Source organism: Centroberyx gerrardi, chromosome 2, assembly GCF_048128805.1.
Source record: "Centroberyx gerrardi isolate f3 chromosome 2, fCenGer3.hap1.cur.20231027, whole genome shotgun sequence".
NCBI lineage: Eukaryota > Metazoa > Chordata > Actinopteri > Beryciformes > Berycidae > Centroberyx > Centroberyx gerrardi.
Window position 1 is genome coordinate 13754077 of NC_135998.1, and position 20784 is coordinate 13774860.

General features: G+C 41.2%; 1 protein-coding gene across 2 annotated transcripts in view; it reads left to right on the top strand.

Annotated features, from left to right (window-relative positions):
• strbp (spermatid perinuclear RNA binding protein) overlaps positions 1-20784 on the top strand; it is a 107613-nt gene that overhangs the window by 59281 nt on the left and 27548 nt on the right. For both annotated transcript variants that reach the window (XM_078286928.1, XM_078286929.1), the window contains exon 3: positions 13856-14037. In XM_078286928.1, coding sequence (XP_078143054.1) covers positions 14035-14037 — 3 coding nt within the window. In that variant the 5' untranslated portion in view covers positions 13856-14034. The remainder of the gene's footprint in view (positions 1-13855; positions 14038-20784) is intronic.

A 20784-nucleotide genomic window follows, 5' to 3' on the forward strand; every position in this document is an offset into this window, starting at 1 on the left:
CTTCTACCGGTGATAATTTGGATGAAAATATTTTAGAGAGAGTGCTTATATGTTTCCTTTTCCAAGGTTGTTTTCAAGGCAGCTGCCACTTCACCAGGCTGAATATGTAGTTGCAGTGTGTTGTCGTTGTTATTGTTGATTGAATTAATTAGTGCTTATTGTGCTCATTACTGACCTACTCCCTGAATCAGAGCGCTTAATTGAAGATAATGACTGTTAGAACAGAACGGTCAGCTGTTGAACCCTATTATTGTGGCAGAAGTGGACCTGCGAGGTGTAGTCATCACACCACGACAGTCACCTCACTGTTTTATAAAGAAAATGAGTTACTCAAGACAGGCTTAGAAAAACATGTTCATCTCAGGAAGGGATTTGGTGTTTCAGTGCATGACATCAAAAAACAAGGAGAAACCTTTTACAGCACAAGCGCCAAGAAGAAACCTTTTACAGTAGTAAACCTTGCAGTGGTAAAAAGGCACTTGTAGTAAAAGGTTTCCACATACGTACAATCCAGTTTACTGAGTTATCGAAAGAAGAAAGAAAAAAATACAAATTTGTGTAAATGAGATAAAAACCAGAAGCAGCTTATAAAAACATTAATTTCAACAAAACAAAAACAAATCAAGATAACAGGCAGACAAAAATTGAATGGGATAACAGAAAATGAATGACAACAAACTGAACAAGAAGTTAACAATGGCATGAGTGGCAAATGCATGAGAAGTAAGGGAGCGAAGATAAATTAAAATAGCCCCGGTGCATGAAATGAAATCAAAGGGGAATCAGTGTTGTGAGTGGGAGTGGAGGGTGCGCTTGTGTGTTTTTGTGTGTGTATTGAGAGGAGTGAGGGAGAGAATGTGTGTTGTGATAATGAGGGGGATCTTAAAATAGCGTTGTTCATCAGACAGATTATACGTCCATATTTGAAATTTATCCTAAATTTATATCGCTTCTCAAAATCGGTTTGTTAGACTTTGTTCCTAATGACATCAAAAAAGACTTGCAGAGACACACTGTTCGTCTCAGAGGCCCAATCCATAAAAAAAAAAGAAACAGGATAAATGCATTTAACATTATATTAACCCTAATGTTGCCATTTTTATAGAAACTACTTTCAGCAGCACACGTGTTTATTTCATCAAAACACAGACTGTTGGTTGAATGAGCTGCTTACAACCATCTTAAGCAAAACTTTCAACCAATAGCTAATTATATTCTTTTCACTCAAGCCAACAGAAATAAGTTACTGAATACGTTGCTGAAAATAGTCAGTAGAGATGTTGATATTAGATTTATAAATAAATGTTTTCTGTGTCCCTGCAAGCTGTTTTGATGCTGTGTATCTCAAAATGACACTTTTTGAGGATTAGAGGAAAACAAGCTAATAATGCAAATAAAGCAAATAAAGGATGAAAACTAATCTTTCACCACAAGTAAAAGAAAAATGAAAGCTTCAAAATTGAAGCTCGTTTCTCTGATGTGATGACAGCAGAATTTTAAAATGTGATAATACATGATAGTATAACTGCAGTCTTGAGATTTCATTAGTGTCCTAATCAAAAGGAAATCATAAGCATCGTTTTAAATCAGCCGTCCTGGTCCTCAGGGTCCAAAGTACTGCTGGTTCTTTATCCTACCAGGTAGTTAATTACATTCAAATATAAATCAGTCCCTGATTAGATGGCTAGAATGAAAAACCAGGCGGGCTCTGCGTCCTGAGGACCAGAATCAAGAACCACTGTTTTAAATGAATTGCAGTGTCTAAATACCCCTCCAATTAGTGCATGTCCTGAGAAGATGGTGAAAAGAAGGAAAGGATAAAAACACATTGCCCCTTGCCCTAACAGTTTTGTCATGTGCCGTTCTCTGGATATGCTTTCACATGCAACTGACAATTGTCCTGCCTTGTTGTCGCATGTGTTAATTACTGTTCATGCGAAGTGCTAACACAACAACATTAGCAGTGTAGTTTATGACTGCAACATGGCACGTATCAAAGGATTCCGCCCTTGTTGTCCTTAATGAGAGAGACAGACAGAGAAGACAAAATAGAAAAAATGAATCGGCCAGAATGGAAACAGGTAAAACGGGGAGAGAGATGGATGGAGAGAGCAAAAGTGGCTAAGTGGGAAGAGAGAGAAAAAGGGTCAGCGCAAGTTCCATACAGTGTCTCTACACACCTCTTTTGGCTTTGAGAGGGTGGTGGGGAGGGGCTAAGGAGGGAGGGAGAGGAAATGAATATAGACACAGCATACCCCTCACCCACCCACCCACACACACACACACACACACACACACACATACACATATAAACCACCACACACATACATCCTGCTCCATTTCCCCAGTGTCCTTTGTTCTCAAATCCTTTCAGCATGTGCGGAGCCTGCTGCATTGTCCTGCATTAATGAGACATAATGCAGATGATATCTATATGCCCCTGCCTCCTGATCATGTCTCTATACCATAGCGAGAGGCCTCATGTAAAAGAGAGGGGTGCACAGTGCGAGACCATTGATTACTCTCGTGTCTTTACGACGGTGGTTGTATTCTGTGGGTGACAATGTATTTGTACAGATGGAAACTTAACTGTTGGTAGAAATGAAATCAAGATTACATGCAAAACGCGCTTCGGCATTGTCTCAGTGTTTAAGTCCACACTCAAGATCTGTATTTAGGACAGTTTACAAACCAGCTATTCCTTTTCCTTCCTCTACATCTCTGTTGAAGGGGCCTTTGAGCTCCTCTTGCTAGTCTGTCTGTTACTCTCTGTTCCTGTGGACTGCCTGGGTGTTGATCTGGTGCTGTCATCTTTGCTACTCCAATGTGTGCACCACATACACACACACACACATACACACATACACACGCACCAGCTTTGGCTTCATATCTTAAAATTTGTGATGTGCTAATTTTCTTATAATTTATCTGTATATACGTTCTTTGTTCCTCTGTAAAGCAATTAACCAACTTGTTTTGTTAAAAGCGCTTTGTAATGAATCAATTTGACTTGACTAATTCACCACTGTAGCACTTATTTTATTGTGCATCCTAATCAGTCAATAATTATTTATTTACCCCATTCCAGTATCTATCCTGTTGACATACAGTGTGTATTAAGTTATATTAGCATACGTTAACCTAACAATACATAATATTGACTTCTGGCTGCTGTGGCATTGACTTTGTGGTGTGTTCGCATGGCTGCACAGTTGTACAACACTTTTCAGTACAGCGCTGAGAAGTGTTGACGCTGGTTTTCTGCTGACGAAGGAACAGGAAACAGATAAAATGTATTTCCTGTTTTAACTAGGCTCTGAAAGAAAGCTGCTGTGTTCGGTCGGCTGGTTAGAACGAATGAGTAAAGGAGAGGCTGTTTTTGTTGGCCGTTCTTCTCTTCGTACAATCGTACAATTGCACAAACACACGCTCACTTATACAAATACGCTGAGACGCACATGCACCCACACATGCATGCTCGCAGATATGCACACACACTGACTCACACACCATGGTGTACACAAGTACTGACACACACCTGGACGTGTACTCTCCATCTTTGTCTCTCTCTGTAATGTCTCTGTCGGTGTCTGTTTCTCTCTCTCTCTTTCTTTCTCTCTCTCTCGCTCTCTCTCTCTCTCTCACTCTCTCACCTTCTCTCTCACTCTCACTTTCTCTCCTCTCTCTCTTTCTCACATACACACACACACACTTTTTCATCCCCCCCTTCTTTGTCTCTCACTTTTTTCTCGGCAAATAGTTACGGTACAGTAAGCTCCTGATCCTGCTCCCGTAATATCTGGCCATTTTCAGACCCTAATAGTTTAGTTTGGTACATTTTCATTCAACTGCCAGCTGCCCCTGGGATGTGTATTCACGCTCTTCTGTTTGTCTTTGTTTATAATTACACACAGGCAAAGCTACTTCCTGAAATAGATGATAAACACCTAAAGAACCACGAAAAATAGTGAAGTGGGATAAAGTTTAGACAGAGAGAGGGAGAGAGAAAAGAGAGGGAGAAAGAGCAACATAGGGATGGAAATGTATATCTGGAATGGAAATACAGGTTTCATATCTGGGATAAATGAGTTCATTTCTAAAATGCCATTTGTCCATTTGGTAAAAAATAATCCAGAGTTTATCATTCAGTATCTCTTAAATATAGAGGATATTGTCAACCAAGGACTTAAGTTGACTTAAATTCCATGATATATTGTGGTTTTGTGCTATCAATCAAGAGTGTGCTATCATTCAAGCAGTGGATATTTCATTTTGGAACAAAACTCTTTATATGTTATTATTTGGATGGAAGGGAAAAGTTTCCTTCTGAAATAAGATATCCACCACTTAACAAAAAATACACTCCCTAATACAAACACATTATGGTACTTAAATCCTTGAGTGACAAAGTAATAGCCCCACATTTCTTGTCAAAATAGATATACAGCATTTTGAAATACAATTTTACACATAAATGTTATCTGGGATGAAAATGTCTTCCATATCTGGGTTCATCATTTAATATCTCTTAAATATAGGATGCAGCATTACTCAGTCAACCAAGGGCTTACGTACTTACCTAGGAAGTTACCTACTATACTTTAATAAGTAACATAATTTGGAACAAAACTGTTCATATATTCATATCTGGAATGGAAATGAAAAGTTTCCTTCTAACATTTTTAGAAAAAGTGACACTCAAAAGTACAAAATGATTGATGGCACAAAATTAAAACACATATGGTACTTTTTAAATGATATTGCATAAATCCTAGGATGACAAAATGTTCAGGTCTAAACTTTTCATACTGGATCCTCCATTTTTTAAATATATTAAATAATGAACTTCAGATAATGTTGTTGTTTTTTTTAAATGTGTCTATACAGTATAGCGTTTGTACGAATTTTTCAAATATATGTTCATATCTTGGATAATCTGGGTTAATCGTGCAATATCTCTAAAATATTACAAGATCATTCAAATATTATAATTTAAACATACAATTTATAACATTTTTTCCATTTTGGAAGAGTAGTTGTCACTTTTTTCAAATGCTGGATATTTCATTTGGGAACAGAACTCTTCATAGTTTTGTCATTCAGGACTTTCATTTACACATTTACATATCTTGGATGGAAAGGACAAGTTTTGTTCCCAAATCATACATCCAATTTTTGAAAAAATGACACCTGATAAAATTAAAACGTAGTATGAATATTCGGTAACTGAAGTTCTTGGGTGATGAAATGATATCACTTTAAAATACTGTATCTTGTGTATTTTGGGTATATTGAATAATGATTGGATATGCTGTGTAGCAGACATATTCAAATACTGTAACAATATTCAATTAGTTTTCATATATGGCATGAAATTACGACTTTGATATTTGGGATGGAAACGCATCCTCACATCAGCGATGGAAAAAAAAAACTTCATATCTGCGATGGAGATGCATCTTATCATCTGGAAGGAAAACAATATTCGTATCAGGGATGGACATGAATGTTCATATCTGGGAAGGAAACAGGTCTTTATATCTGGAAAGGAAATATATGTCCTATTCTGGGAAGGAAATCAGTGTTCATTTCTGGGAAGGAAATATATGTTCTTATCTGGGAAGGAAGTAAATGTTCTGTTCTAGGATGGAGATACAGTATATGTTCTTATCTGGGATGGAAATCAATGTTCATTTCTGAGAAGGATATATATGTTATTTTCTGGGATGGAAAGGTTTGTTGTCTGGGAAGCAAATATTTGTTCTGTTCTCTGATGGAAAGATATATTCTTATCTGGGAAGGAAATCTGTTCTTTTCTGGGATGGAAATATATTTTCTTATCTGGGAAAGATTTTTTTGATCATTTCTGGGAAGGAAATGAATATTCTTATCTGGGATGGAAATCAGTTTTCTTTTTTGGGAAGGAAATATATGTTCTTATCTGGGAAGGAAAAATATGTTCTTATCTGGGAAGGAAATATATGTTATCTGGGAAGGAAATATATGTTCTTATCTGGAAAGGAACAATATGTTATCTGGAAAGGAACAATAAGTTCTTATCGGGAAATGACATATATGTTCTTATCTGGAAAGGAAAAATGTTCTTATCTGGGAAGGAAATATATGTTCTTATCGGGAAAGGACATATACGTATGTTATCTGGAAAGGAAAAATGTTCTTATCTGGGAAGGAAATGTATGTTCTGTACTGGGATGGAAATCACTGTTCTGTACTGGGATGGAAACAGGCCTTTATCCGGGAAGGACAAATAATGTTCTTATCTGGGAAGGAAGCCGGTGTTCTTATCTGGAAAGGAAATATCTCTTTAAATCTGGTAAGGAAATCAGTGTTCATATTTGGAAGGACTTAGGCTCTTATCTGGGATGGAAGTCAATGTTCAGTGCTGGGAAGGAAATCAGTGTTCATTTCCAGGAAGGAAATCAGTGTTCATTTCCAGGAAGGAAATCAGTGTTCATTTCCAGGAAGGAAATGCCCTCATGACTTGAGGAAGGATTAAACCTGGACTCTGTGGTAAACGATTTGATCAGAGTAACGCTTGTATTACTCAATTTCCTAATTGTAATGGCTATTTGTCGATAATGCATACAGTTTTTGTTTACTGTTTATTTATAATGTTTGTAATAATGGTTATGGAGGAATGTTTCGTAAATTGACTTGGAAAAATGTACAGCTGGTGGGAAGTCTTTGCTGCCCTACAAGTGTAAATAGTAGTAACTACTTTTGTGTGTTTTAAAGGTCAAAGGTCATGTCGCTAATTTGCCACTGATTTGCATTTCATATGGGCAGAAATTTTAACCGTAAATGCAACTAAATGATATGCAATCCAGTTTTGTTGCATTAATACTTTTGACGGGCCAGTTTTTTCACAGTTACTGCTGTTTGGCTTTGTTGGGCGGTTTGCCCAAGAGTGGTAATGATGGAAGCCAGGAAGGAAGGAGATCAAACCTGTTTTATCCGTCCCAGATTACACCCTAATTATGCCTGCAACCATTTTAGTCAGCCATGTTTGCAGTCTAATAATGTCTACTGTAAATACTGAGAGCAAGTGTGAGTACTGTGAGTAACTGTTATTCTCTCAGCAGCAGAGGAAAGAACAAAGGGGGCGAGGGAGAGAGAAATAAGGAAATGGAGAAAGACAGAGATGAGGAAATGAGCGGTTGTTAGTTTGGAGGGGGGATGAGGCACGAATAGGCAAGAGGGAAGTTTGGGAAGGACATGAAAAGAAAAGAAAAGAGACAGAGTCGAAGGGAATTTTCATTTTCTTCATTGTTATTCAGGCATGCAGGAACGTCCTTTCTGTCCTGTTATGTTTAGTTTTGCGTCGTCAAGATGAATAGGGACTGCACTACACTTCAGCACCTCCTCTCAACTTGTCAGAGCATCTTTCCACTATCCCTTATACAGACAAAAACAAAATCCCTCTGTCACTCTGTCTTCTGACTCTTTCTCTTTCTGCTTCTCTCTTTCTGTCTCTCTCTCTCTCTCTCTGTCTTTGAGTCTGACAGCTTGTCTCTGTCTCCGTCACTCTCACTCTCTCTCGCTGTCTCTTTCTCTCTCTCTGTCTGTCACTATCTCTCTGTCTTTGTCTCTTTCCCTCTGTCTCACTCTCTGTCTCTGTCTGTCTCTCTCTATCTCTCTGTCCTTGTCTCTCTCTCCCCTCTCTTCTCTTCTCTCTCTCTGTCTCTGTCTGTCTCTCTCTCTCTCTCACTCTCTCTCTCTCCATCTTTGTCTCTCTCTGTCTCTCTCTCACTTCACTTGATCAACAGTAGAGAAAGAGCAGAGCAAACAGACAGTTCAGTCAGCTACCACCTGTTTACACAATGCATGCTTCTTAACCACAGCGCTGGTTAGAGAGGTGTGTGTGTGTGTGTGTGTGCATCCATTCTGTTTATTGTATTGTCTTGTTTTGAGACTCAAGACCACCTGGTCCTGAGGGTTTTATTATGTGTGTGTGAGAGCGTGTGTGTGTGTGTGTGTCCAACTCAACACCACATATTTTTGCAGATGTTTTCCCAGGTGTAAACATTATGACACAAATAACGCAGAAGCCATACACAAGTACGTGTTAATATAACATACATAACACTTGTACAAACACACAGAAACAGCCTTTCAGGTGTATCTAATGAATGTTTAAACTTGATGGGTCAGAAATAGCATCAGCACGCAAAGCACACATCACACCAAAAATACCTTACCCAGGAATAGAGCGAGGTGAGAGAAAAATCAACATTCATGCTCGAGAAAAACTTCAGAATAGCACACACACAGTTCACTGCCAGAAACAACACCTAAGCTGCCAGGGTAAAGCAACACACCTATTACCACTAGATTTACACCTGCTGTTTTTTTTTTTTTTCTTTCTAAAGATTATTTCTACTTCATCGGAGTGCATACAGTAGAGAGGACAGTGCAGTAGGAGGAAAGGTTGGTTAGAGAAAGAGAGGTGGCATGACATGCGACAGCAGGTCAAGAGCTGGAATTAACTCACAGCACTGCAAGTGCATGGTATGCAGCTCAGCCGCTGCGTCATGGATGGTGCCTCAACACCTGCTCTTTTTTCTGCACATGAGATCTTCAACACATGATCTCTGCCGTTTGCCTTGCCTCTCTTCATCTAACTACACTTTTGCATCTTGTTGTCTGGCACAAAATATGAATACATGTAAAAACACTGAAATGCTAACAAAAAGGAACAAGTACAAAGGTTAATAGTAGAGGTTTGGATTTCCTACCACAGGATTACAGTGTCAAGTCAAATCAGTCAAGTCAAATTAATTTCTAAAGTGCAAACAAACAGGTTTGTCACAGTGTTGTACAGACTAACAAAGGACGTAATACCTGGAGTGAATGAACCCGTCACAAATATGATATAATATTGCTTGTGTGTGAATGTGCATGCACACATATATCTAAGTGGATATCCGAGCCCTGGGGCAATACCAGGACAGTCCACCGAAGCAGAGAGTAAATGGCAGACTGCAGCAAAGGAATTGGAGGAAAAGGAATGACTGGTAAAGTGGGAGAAAAGGTAGATTGATGTAAGCCTGTATTAAGTAAATGGGTGCTGTGTCTGGACTTTCTATCAGAGACGGTGTTTGCTTCCACAACAGCAGGGAGTTTGTTCCAGAGGGACGGGGCGCTGTAGGAGAAGTTTCTTGGCTAATCAGACTACATAGTTTTGAGAAATAGAGCATTACTTTTTGGAGTTCTCTAAAACTTCTTAAAAAGGAAAAAGGCACTCATTTTGAGATTATAATCCACAGTGGGAAATCAACACCAGCCAAGTGCTGGTAAGTTTCAGATGTGACTGTAAAGTTTGTTTTCTCCTCCAGCCACTTTGGCAGGTAATCAGCCATCAATCAGCGATCCTTTTCTAAAAAGCATATTTGGCTGGGGAAATGGTGACAATGCCTTGTGAATTTTGGAATCCACCAGTCACTGTGGCTGGCGGAGGAAAAAGTTGGCTTCCAGCCGTGCTATAAACACTGAAAACATTTCACATCTTGAAATGATACTTATGCAAATATTTATATATTATATATATTATATATACAACATATATATGTTTGGAAGCAAAATAATCCAAAAGTAGCTGAAAGCAATCTGATTCCATTGCTATGTTTTGAGTATTTCAGTGTATAAAGTTAATGATTACAATATTGAGCAGATAATCGGTTCTCTAAAAGAGATTACATTTTGAAAGTACTCTCTCCCAACCCCAATTAGCACCTGCTCTCTGGCTTTTGTGGCTTTCTATTCTCCCTTCACTTTGTCTCTTCCACTGCTCAGCTGATATGATGGTTATCAGAGGAGAAAGGTGTAAATTGCTGCTCAGAGCAATCTCAGCAAGTTCTCTTTAGCTCGGTTATCTCTCCTCCATCTTTCTATCAGTTCCTATCCCTTGTTTCTTATCCTCTGCCTGATTCCTTTCATTTCTGTAGGGAAAACTGGATGTAATCAGCCACCTCTTGGCTGAGGGAGGACATAGCGCAGGTGTGTGTGTGTGTGTGTATTCCCCTTTGCATAAACTGCTAGGAGAAATATATTGAATAATTATGGAACCAGATAGAGGTGAAGGATGTCTGTGCACATTCCTCTATGTGTGTGTGCCACGTGCACATCCGTGCATGTGTGTGTGCACATGCGTGCCCATGTGCAGGAGCCACCTCCTGTGTTAATGAGCCAGGGCCTCTGCCAGTTCTCCCCTTCTCTCCTCTCCTCCTCTGGAGAAAAACACACAATCACACATTAATGACCCACCAGGATGGCGTGAATAAGAGAGAACAAGAAAAAAGGGGAATGGATACACAGATGGAAAGAGTAGTGGGAGGTGAAAAAAGAGGTGGAGGGTGGATACAGAGAGAGAGTGGGAGAAGTGGGAAAATTCGAATAATTGGTCACTGTGAGCCCAAGGTGGAGATGGTCACTGGAGGATTTTTGAACAAACACACAGATACACACAACACACAGCCATGTGCGTGGAAACATGGTCTCCTTAGTTACCCTCATTCCCAGCGGGAGACAGAGGCGGGAGTCGCGAACATACTGTATGTGTTATTGTTCGGAGGATCCAGGCCTTCATTTGAGCTTTTTTTGAAACGACAAACTCTGCGGTACCATCGTCTCGTCTATCTTGCTTCATTATATTTTAAAACCATAATATATGGGTGTATTTTCCATTCTGATATACTTAATTTTAATTAAGGAAAAGGGGTGTAAAAGAGCGCCATGTCAGAGAGAGAGAAAACAAAGGGAGCGTGTGGGTGTTGTTGTTTATCATCGAATCGCTCTGATAATGAGAAACGAATGGGGGCTGGCACATTGTTGTGGTCCTTGGCTGGCATGTGTGTGTGTGTGTATGTCTGTATTTCTGTCTGCGTGTGCACTCTCACACACGTGCGCACTCGTCTAAGTGGCCAAGCCGTGTTGGAGGAGAGCTTATCCCCCCTCCAGCAAGGAGAGGAGTGTTGGCTGTAAGGTAACTGGCAAAACACACACGCACTGACACAGCCACACTGTCCCTGCCAGGTGTGTTGAGGAGGTAATTGTTAGCGTGGCAGGCTAGTGGCCGGAGGCTTAGCGAGGGAGAGCTAGAGAGAAAGCTAGGGGTCGCTTCTGGTAGTGTCTGTTCCCCCCGAAGGGCCAGCTCACTATCTGGCTTGGTTGTTTATCCCTTTCCCCTCTCTCCCCTTGCACCGCTTTGTATTCTCTCCCCCTCTTTTTAATTTTCTCCCTTTCTATTGCTTCCTCCCCTCTCTACCCTTTCTCAATCTAGCTCTTTCATTTCTCTTCTTCTCTCCATGTCTCTCTCTTACTACTCACTACCCCTCTCTCTTGCTCTTTCATTTACTACTTCTCTCTCTCTTTCTCGCTCTCTCTGTCCCTCTCTTTCTGTCCCACTGAGCTGTTACTCTGAGTCTGTAGCACCACCACTGTTTAATCCTCCCACCAACCCTCTACGCCAGGAGAGACCAACAATCACCTGTGTGTGTGTGTGTGTGTGTTCATCTTATCTGTCCCCCAGCAGCATTCGGGGAGAACTGTTGATGCCCGTGTATCTGGTCTCAGGGTGATGCGACATTTTCTACAAGTGAGAGACAATGTTATGTATCAGGTACACTAAAAAAGAGAAAATTGCCAAAGTTTGACATGCTAGGTTTCTGATGAAGTGTTTTGAATGTGCAAGTGTTAATTAGATTGAATGATGGAGAGAAACATAGAGATAGTCTGGTGTTTATAATGGACTATAGATAGATAGATGCCTGTGGTTTCTGCTTGTGAATCTCTGTTACTTGTGTCCGCACAGTGCCTGCTTTATCTAATTTCTCAGAGATTATGGGTCTGGCAGATCAAAATCAAATCGAATAGTGAAGTCGTCGCTGATTTCCTCACCTATTGGAATGTACAACCCTTGCATCTGGCAAATCTTTTGAAAATCAAATCATACTCAGATTTTCATAAGCACACACACACACACACACACAGACGTACACAGCTCTATAAATGTCACTGCTCTGGTTTGAGTGTGGCCAGATGTGTCTGTGTACTGTCAGTGGTGATACTGTTGACATTCCATGTTGTGAATAGGACCATTGTGTATCTGTTCACCTCAGCTTGCTCCGCACTGATAAAACTGTTTTCACACCGACAATAGGTGTTTAGTTTACTGTACGGAGCCCTTAGTAGACCTTAAGGTAGATGCAGTCACAAGTAATTGTGTGTGTATGCATGCTTGCTAGTACTTAGTGGAAGTTTAAGGTAGTTGCAGTTGCACGTAATTCATTTCTTTGAAGAGTTACATATAAATCAACACAAAACAATACATGTACTCAGTATAAATGGCATGGAGAATCATAAAGGCCAATGTGAAACTGTAGTGAACTGTGCCATTAAATTATTTATTACAATTTTGTTCTATACAGCACACATTGGTTGTCAATGCCTATATTGCCTATTTACATTTACATTACCTCTGCTTTGTGTCTGCCTGCTATCGCGTGTCATGGACTTAAAGAGATGCCAACCTGATGAGCAATGTTACAAACAATATTACAAGCAATATTTCAGCTGCCCATGAACAGGCCTGTTGTTCAGCTCAGGCTTTTCGAAGGGACTGGCTTACAGTTTCTGTAGAGCTTCTACTTCCTTGTTCAGTGTTACTTTATAGTCACTTCCTGGTTTTTGTTTGTTCACTGAGAGGAGTAAAAGCTAAGATGGATGAGGTTAGAGCCATTACTGTCACACACTGGGTTGGAAGGGGCTCTTTGTGGCACAGTGGACATGTGTACACTATGCACATTGTAATTATAACATTGTAATTATAAGGCTCTCGACTTAGTGGTGTCAGTACTTCTCTCTCCAATCTTTTCTGTTTTTCTCTACCGTATTATGGAGTAAATCAGAAGTGCTGCAAAATACAATATTTGGAGCAGCAATTCAAAGTCCAAATTTTACTTACTACTGTAGTAACAGTAACAGTAGTAACATTCCCCTTAATGCAAATTCCTACTAGATTTTTGATAAACAACAATTTACGTGGCAACGACCAAATCCGTTAAATAGAAACAAATCAGCAACTGAATATTCTAGAAGTGAGAGTCTACTGACACTCTCACTTATGACTCCTCCCCCCCCCCCACACACACACACACAAACACACCCCACCCCCTGCGCTCTCCTCGTCTTAGAGGAAGAAAGAGCAGTTTGCTTGGAGTCTGTCAACTGCTCTTTGTGTGTATGCGTGTCTGTGAGTGTGTGTGTTAGGCTTAAGTGTGTGTATCCCAGTGTATGAAAACAGGCACACGTTTGTACCACAGCTCTCTCCCTCGAACCCCTGCCAGGTCATATAATATGAATGAAGGCCTGTCTGTGCGTGCGTGAGTGTGTGTGTGTGTGTGTGTGTGTGTGTTGACACGGGTTGATCAGCCATTCTCTCAGATCTTTTACTCACGGACAGGGGACTGCGCCCCCACTGAGAAAGCCTTTAGTGTGTGTGTGTGGAGAGGCAAAGTGAGGTTTGGGAGGGATGTATGGGTGGGGATGGGTTGGGCTGGGGCGGAGGGTTGCAACTTGAGCAGGATGGGGGGTGGCGCCGGTTGGGCCGATGCTGATCCTGCTGCTGCCTTTCTTCTTATCTATTTTGCTCTTTCTTTGTAGTGTGTTACTTGTTACTTTGTTTTTGTTTTTTTCTTTCTTTTTTCGAGTTTTATGTGGTGGAGAGGAAGTAGTGTGGCAAATTTTACCCTGGCACAACAACCTATAGTTGTTGGAGCACTGATCATCCTTCTGTCAGTTACTCACTTTGTTTCTCCCTCTCTCTCTCTGTGTTTAGAGGGATAAGCTGTTGCAGAGTGGTGGGCTGAGTGACAGAGGAGCACATGAGGAGCGGAAACAGTCTGACAGCCACTTCCTGACCGGTAACCTTGCGACCAAACTCCACCACGCGCCCGGCAACTCCAGAAGCGGGCGTCACAAGGAAACGGACAAGGCGCGACCACTCCTCCTGCAGGCATGGTAATACACACTGTGTTTGTGGGCGTTTGTGTGTGTGTGTGTGTGTGTGTGTGTGTGTGTGTTTGTGCATGTGGGTGCCAGTGGATTATACTCAGTAAGGTAAGGAAACACTCTCCAGACTAGAGGGTGTGAGAGTTCAATCTGATAACTCTCTTTAGACATGACAACCGTGTGTGTGTGTGTGTGTGTGTCTGTGTGTGTGCGCGCGTGCGTGTGCGTGCATGCGTGCGTGCGTGTGTGCGAGAGATAGCTGATAAGAGCCTGGTGCAGACAGGAGCGCAGATTGTGTTTTGGGGAGTAGAGGCGCTGAGAAGTCTCTCTAGCCTATAGAAAGAGATGGGGGAGACAGAAGAATGAAAGAGACAGAGGAGATTAAGAAGACTGGAGAAGGACATTAAAAGGAAACAGAAGAGAATAGACATGGAGTGAAACGGTGAAGAGAAGAAAAGAGCTGATAATTAGACAGGAGGAGAGAAAAGAAGCAATAAAAAGAAGCACACATAATTGGAGAATAACTTCTGGCTGTTCATTAATGTATGTATCAACATTACTCAACATTACGTTTTGTAGTTGTAGCAATTTTGATTCTGGGACTGTGGGCTTGTTCTCTGTCCTATTTCTAGGATCATTTCACATAATTATAGTCATTTTGTATGGTATTATTGTATTACGACTAGACTTGTATTTGTTTGTTTTCGGTAAATAACAAGGACACATGATGAATTTCCATTTACAGTTTCCCACCAGGAAGTCACTGCTGCTGAATGAATACAGAGGAAACACTTCAAAGTGTTGAAATGGGCTTTGTTCATTACATAATAGTAGGAGAGAGGCGGTATGGGGGAAAAAGACAGGGTAAAAAGAGGAATTGTGGAGTGGAGGAGAGGATGGGAAAAGAGAGAGTGGAAAGTGGGGGCAGAGGAGAGGAAGAGAGACGAAAGAAAAGAGGATGGAGAGATGGAGGAGAGATGAAAAGAGGATGCCGGGAGAAAGGGGAAAGCAAAAAAAAGAGGGGAGGAAGTAGAGAGGGACAGAGGAGAGAAAGAGAGGTTAAGAACAGAGAGAGATGAGGGATTGATTAATGGTCTTGGCCTGTGACAGTGGGAGCTTTGCCTCAGGGGGGAGAAGAGCAGAAGATGAATTATTAAAAACTAGAACAGGAGGAGGAGGGAGGAAGAGGAGTACAAAAAGGATGGGACTGGAAGAGGAGTACGCAGGAGAGGATGGAAGAATGAAAGGAGGAGAAGAGGAGAGGGAAAGACGGGTGAGAGAGAGAGAGACAGAAGATTGAGTGATTGAGAGAGAGATTGAAAGAGAGAGAGAGAGAGAGAAAGAGAGAGAGAGATGTTGCTCAGGGTGCTGAGGTTGGACATTGTGGAATAGGGTGCATGGCTGGGCTCATAAATAACCCAGGGTAATGAGGCTGGTGTGTGTTCACGGACGTATGCCTCCCTGTGTGTCTGTGTGTGTGTGTGTGTGTGTGTCTGTAGCTCGCAAACACAGCACTGTGATTAGACTTGAGCCGGGGTGATGCAGGAAAGAGCATGGGTGACCTTGGCAGACACTGGTCCACCACATGAACCACACAATACACCAAAACAGCTTTCCTTATTGACTTTCCTTTGTGCTCTCTCCATGTACACACACCCAAGCCCACACTGTTCGTCTCTGTCATCTACACACACTGTACACTCTTGTACAGTTGTTTTGTATCCGACTAGCTTGTTGTATAGCTTGTAGATGTTCATCACCGTTCAGTGTCCGAGGGAGACTTTTCAAGCGGAAAATATTAACTTTGTTGGTTCGATTCTGCTTTTGATTCTTCTCATACTGTGTTGAATGTTAACCACTCTCTCTCCCATCCTTACAGTCTCTCTGCTGTACTATGGGCACGCAACATAACTGAATTGCCTTGAAAACTTTAAGAGAGTTTTCAAAGCTTTTGTCAAAGCAGGAAAGCACATTCAGTTAGAGCTTTTACTATTCTGTTATATATTCCATCATTTGTTCTGTTCTATTCTGTTATGTTTTTTTCTATTGTATTCTGTTCTATTCTGTTCTCTTCTGTTATCTTCTGTTCTGTTCTATTCTCTAATGTTCTGTTCTGTTCTATTCTCTTCTGTTCTGTTCTCTGTTCTCTTCTTTTCTCTTCTATTCTGTTCTATTCTCTTCTCTTCTGTTCTGTTCTATTTTATTCTATTCTTTTCTATTCTGTTTTGTTCTGTTCTGTTCTATTCTGTACTATTCTAGTCTGTTCTATTCTGTTCTATTCTGTTCTGTTCTATTCTATTCTGTTCTATTCTGTTCTGTTCTGTTCTGTTCTGTTCTGTTCTGTTCTGTTCTGTTCTGTTCTGTTCTGGCATGTCGCTCATGTGGTCCTGCCCCCCTGGTTAATACTGTAATAGTACACCCAGAAACAGTGCAATGTCAGCTCATCTGCTTTTAGAGGTCTTGTCGTAATGTTTTACAGTCGGGCCATAAACCTTTTATACTGCACCGATGCATTACTGGGAGCAAAGGACACAGATAAATATCACTTCCTCCGGTGCAAGGCAGGCTGGGTACTGTAGTTTTTGTGAGGCTGGTGTCTGAGGTGTATTGACGAGCAACAGAGACTCGAGATGAATGTCATCTCTGCTGAAACGAGACAGGCTGGGAATTTTGCAGACAATGATGAGATATTTTTTTATATTGGGCTAAACGTTTTTTTCCCTGTAGCCCCATGTGTATCGGGTCTGGCTTGTGTCTAACAGGAGCAGTGGAGCAGTCAACAAGTGATGGGCAGCCGGTCTCATTGTCTTTTGTTGTGCCGCTCCATTCTTTACCTCCAAGACTAAGTAATTGGAAAAAAGATCCGTGGGTGTGTGTGTACAGTCATGAGTGTGCTTTTGCTTACGCATTTTGATGTATGCGTGAGAGTATCTCTGTCCCCCATTGTGTGTGTGTAAGTGTGTGTGTGTAAGTGTGTCTGTGTGTGTGTGTGTGTGGTAATTTGAAAGGCTGTGAGAGAGAGCACAATAAAACGGGACCATGGAGTGTGGCGGGCCTGCCAAGCGGAGTGCAGATAAATCACAGGATGAATTTTTAATGCAATCTGCCCTAGGCTGCTAGATGTTACAGAGAAGGGAAGGGGGTTGCTTTGTGTTCTTTTTTAAATTTTTTTTTTTTGGGTGGCTGTGAAGTGTTGCTACCATTTTCTTTCGTCTTATCTTTCTTAGCCTTTTTTGGAGAAGTTTAAAAAATAAAAAAAATCTCCCTTCTGCTCCGCTCAGTTTTATGTTGGGCAGAAGAGGTGTGACATTTTTCTCAAACACCACTTCTGAAGTTTGTTATGCCCTGTTGTTATGGGAGGGATGATATATTTTTATATATTTTTCTCTGTGGTTGCAGTGTGGTTTTAGTATGAGGATGCTGTAGTCTGTGTCATCAGTCAGTTTCAGTGGAACCAAAGGTACATTAGAAGTCTTTTTTTCCCTCTGTCAGTATCTCCTTCTGTCCATCTCCCAATGCCTCTGTGTCTCTCTCTCTGCCTGTCTCGCCCTCGTTTGCCTTCTCCCCCTTGACCCTCTCCACTCTCTTTCTCTCTTTCTCTTTCTCTGAACCTCTTCTCTCTCTCATCTCGCATTCTCCCTCCACAACCCTTAAGAGTCTGTACTGTCATCAGAAAATCTCAGCACTCAACACACACTTTAGACACATGATTTATTGAAAGTAAGCACACACACACACCTCCTGAGGCCCACAACCCAAGCACACACACACACACACACACACACACACACACACACACATGCGCGTGCACGCACACACACAAACACACACATACAAACACACACACACAAAAACACAATGCTCTTAAGTGCCCCAAAGAATATATATTTTATGTCATGTAATGTATCAGGACACATCTCTAAGACACAAGCATATAGTACCCCCACCCCTATCCACACACACACACACACACACACACACAGGCAATATCTCTCCAGTGAGTCTTGTCCTTGGCGTTGGGTCATCTTATTTATAGCAGATGGCCACAGAGGGACAGATAGAGCCTGAAACTGACAGACAGAGATGGAGAGGAGAGCCATTGTGTTGTGCTGCTTCTCCACTACTGGCGGGGTGCGTGCCTACCCAGAATACCTTGAATTGAAATGGTTTTACTTCAGGGCATTAAGGGGAGAATGGATGGACGGTAGCAAAGGATGGGAGTAATGGGAGTGATGCGTTTGTTTGTGTGTGTGTGTGTGTGTGTGTGTGTGGAAGTCAGCTGTGTGTAATAATGAGTATGTGGACGTTTAGATGTATGTGTTAGATGCATGTGTCATTGATGATTTTCATGTTTAGGATGTGCGTTTACAAACAAATTTGATGTGTTTTTGGTGTGAGATGTACTGCGCTTTCATGTGTGTGTGTGTTTGTGTAGTACACAGTGAGTTGTGAATGCTGTGTAATGTGGTTATGTAACATGGGCCTGCCTGCCGGTTGGCCTCACTGGAGCATGAAATGGAGCGTAATTGGTGAGTGTGTGGTCTAAAAGCACTATGCAAGGATGGGACATGAAAGTATACACACAAACACAAACACACACACACACATGGTGCATCTATGGTGGTGGCTTGTAGACAGCTGAGCTTCACAGTGTGTGTGCATCTCTGTCTCTGACTGCTTGGTAGTTGAAAGGATTTTTCCAACAATATCACACAGTGAATTTTTCATCCCTCATGCTGTATTACTGATACTATATATTTCATATTTCAGTCCCCACACAGTGACAGTCGCAGTTGGTTTGGATGTCTGATCTTGTGCTCAGACAGCGGTGAGCCGAATAATGAAGCTAATTAACTAGACTAGGTTAGATAGCTTCACAGCTGTCTGGGGTAACTACAACGTTAGTAAACTGAGCCCTTGTGCACAGACTAGAAACCCAGATTTCAGACACAATGTTCCAGAAAGAGTTCATTAAAATGCTTTGATAACGGAGTTTGATAGACTTATTGTCATATCACTAACCAGTAGAAGGAAAGCCAGTTCAATGTCCATCATGAACACATTCAGCTTGTACCCGTAACCCAGGAACACATAGAACAAACACAGAAAGAAACACATAGAGTAAGCCAGTTTCCTAGGCGATGGTCTCATTTTTTATGCAGCCATTAAACTATGCTATCAAAATTAATTTGAGAATGATATATTGAAGTAAGCATTCTACACGTAGCAGCTTGAACTATGGACCTACAACACACTTGAACTTGGCTTCATTGATATTCTCCACTGCATCGGTTCATATTTAGGTCAATGTGCAGAAATTGGACACAGTCTGATATTGTGTCAGTGAGACTGGGGATTGTCACAGGCATCTGGATAGAGATCCTTTGTGGATGTAGAGTCATTTATGATTTATTTCCCCTCACACATACACACACGCAGGCACACTCGTCGAGGAGAACATATTGTGCTGCCGACCTCTGGGTTGTGTGGCGGTCGGGGCGGACTCAAGGACGATCACAGCTGTCTCTAACAGACTGTGTATGTGTGTGTGTGTGTGTGTGTGTGTGTGTGTGTGTGTGCTCAGTTTCTCATTAATGTCATGCCGGACCATTGTGCCACAGCCTCTCCTCTCGAGATCACAGTAATCAGGATTTGAAGAGGATGTGAGAGAGACATACGCTGTTTCAACACAGAGCACTTATAGCAGCAAATGGGCACTACTGATGGTATTTCAGTTTGTTCTTGAAGATGTTAGGCTGTCGAAAAAAGCTATGTTAAGATTGCTCTAACCCACTCATCACCCTAGACTGACCTGGGAATCCTGAAGTGAAAAGTAAATCAATAGTCTTTAATGCAAAAAAAATTTTTTTTTTGCATTAAAATAATAGAAAGTTGTGAGAAACACTGATCAAAGCTGTGAGCTACAGTTCTATATGTGTACGATAACAGTGGTAAGTTTTTGCAGTAGAAAGATGCCATGCAAATTTTGATGGGAAAGGGTCAGTGAAAGATGATCATGTTAAAATATGTCAGTGCTCCAACTGGGCTTTTTAAGTCAGGTCAGTGGTATAAAGAGACAGACGTCTGACACATGTAGTAGATGGCAATTTTTTGTGGAATGTGTATCAATAAATCTGATTATGCCTGCTTTAAATTATCCTGAAAGCTGTGTGTAAGCAGAACCAGAGCATTTGACAGAAAGAGCTTAGTCATGTTCGGGGCACCATGTCACTGCCTTTTCTCTAGATCTAAAAGCTGTTGGATGTAATATGTTGCAAGGCCTTCCATACAGGGAGGTAAAGTGGAAGGCCAACTTGTTAGCCATATCCACATCTAAATGTCTTGAAGGTAAATGGACACATCCAGTATATTATTGTTAGCCATGCTAGTGCAGATTCCCTTACGTTAGTTCAAGAAGTTTGATAAAAGCAGACAAACAATAAACTTCTAAATTCAACAAGGTGCTGCTTCGTTCCTATAGAATTTAAATGTACATATATTGTATTGTATATTGTAGTATAAATAGAGCAACATGAGTATTCTTTTCTCAGTGTTTAGCCCTCACCGCCACACTTCAGTATTGCCAGAAGACGATAACAGTCTTTGTACACACAGTTGCAGCCAGTTAAAATGCACAGTGAAATGAGGTAGATAGTCAGACATAGTGAGGCACTTTGTGTAATTCAGACCTGGTGAGACAGGGTTTGGGCTATTAGCAGTGCCAAAGCAAGACACATTAATCAGCATACTGTACTC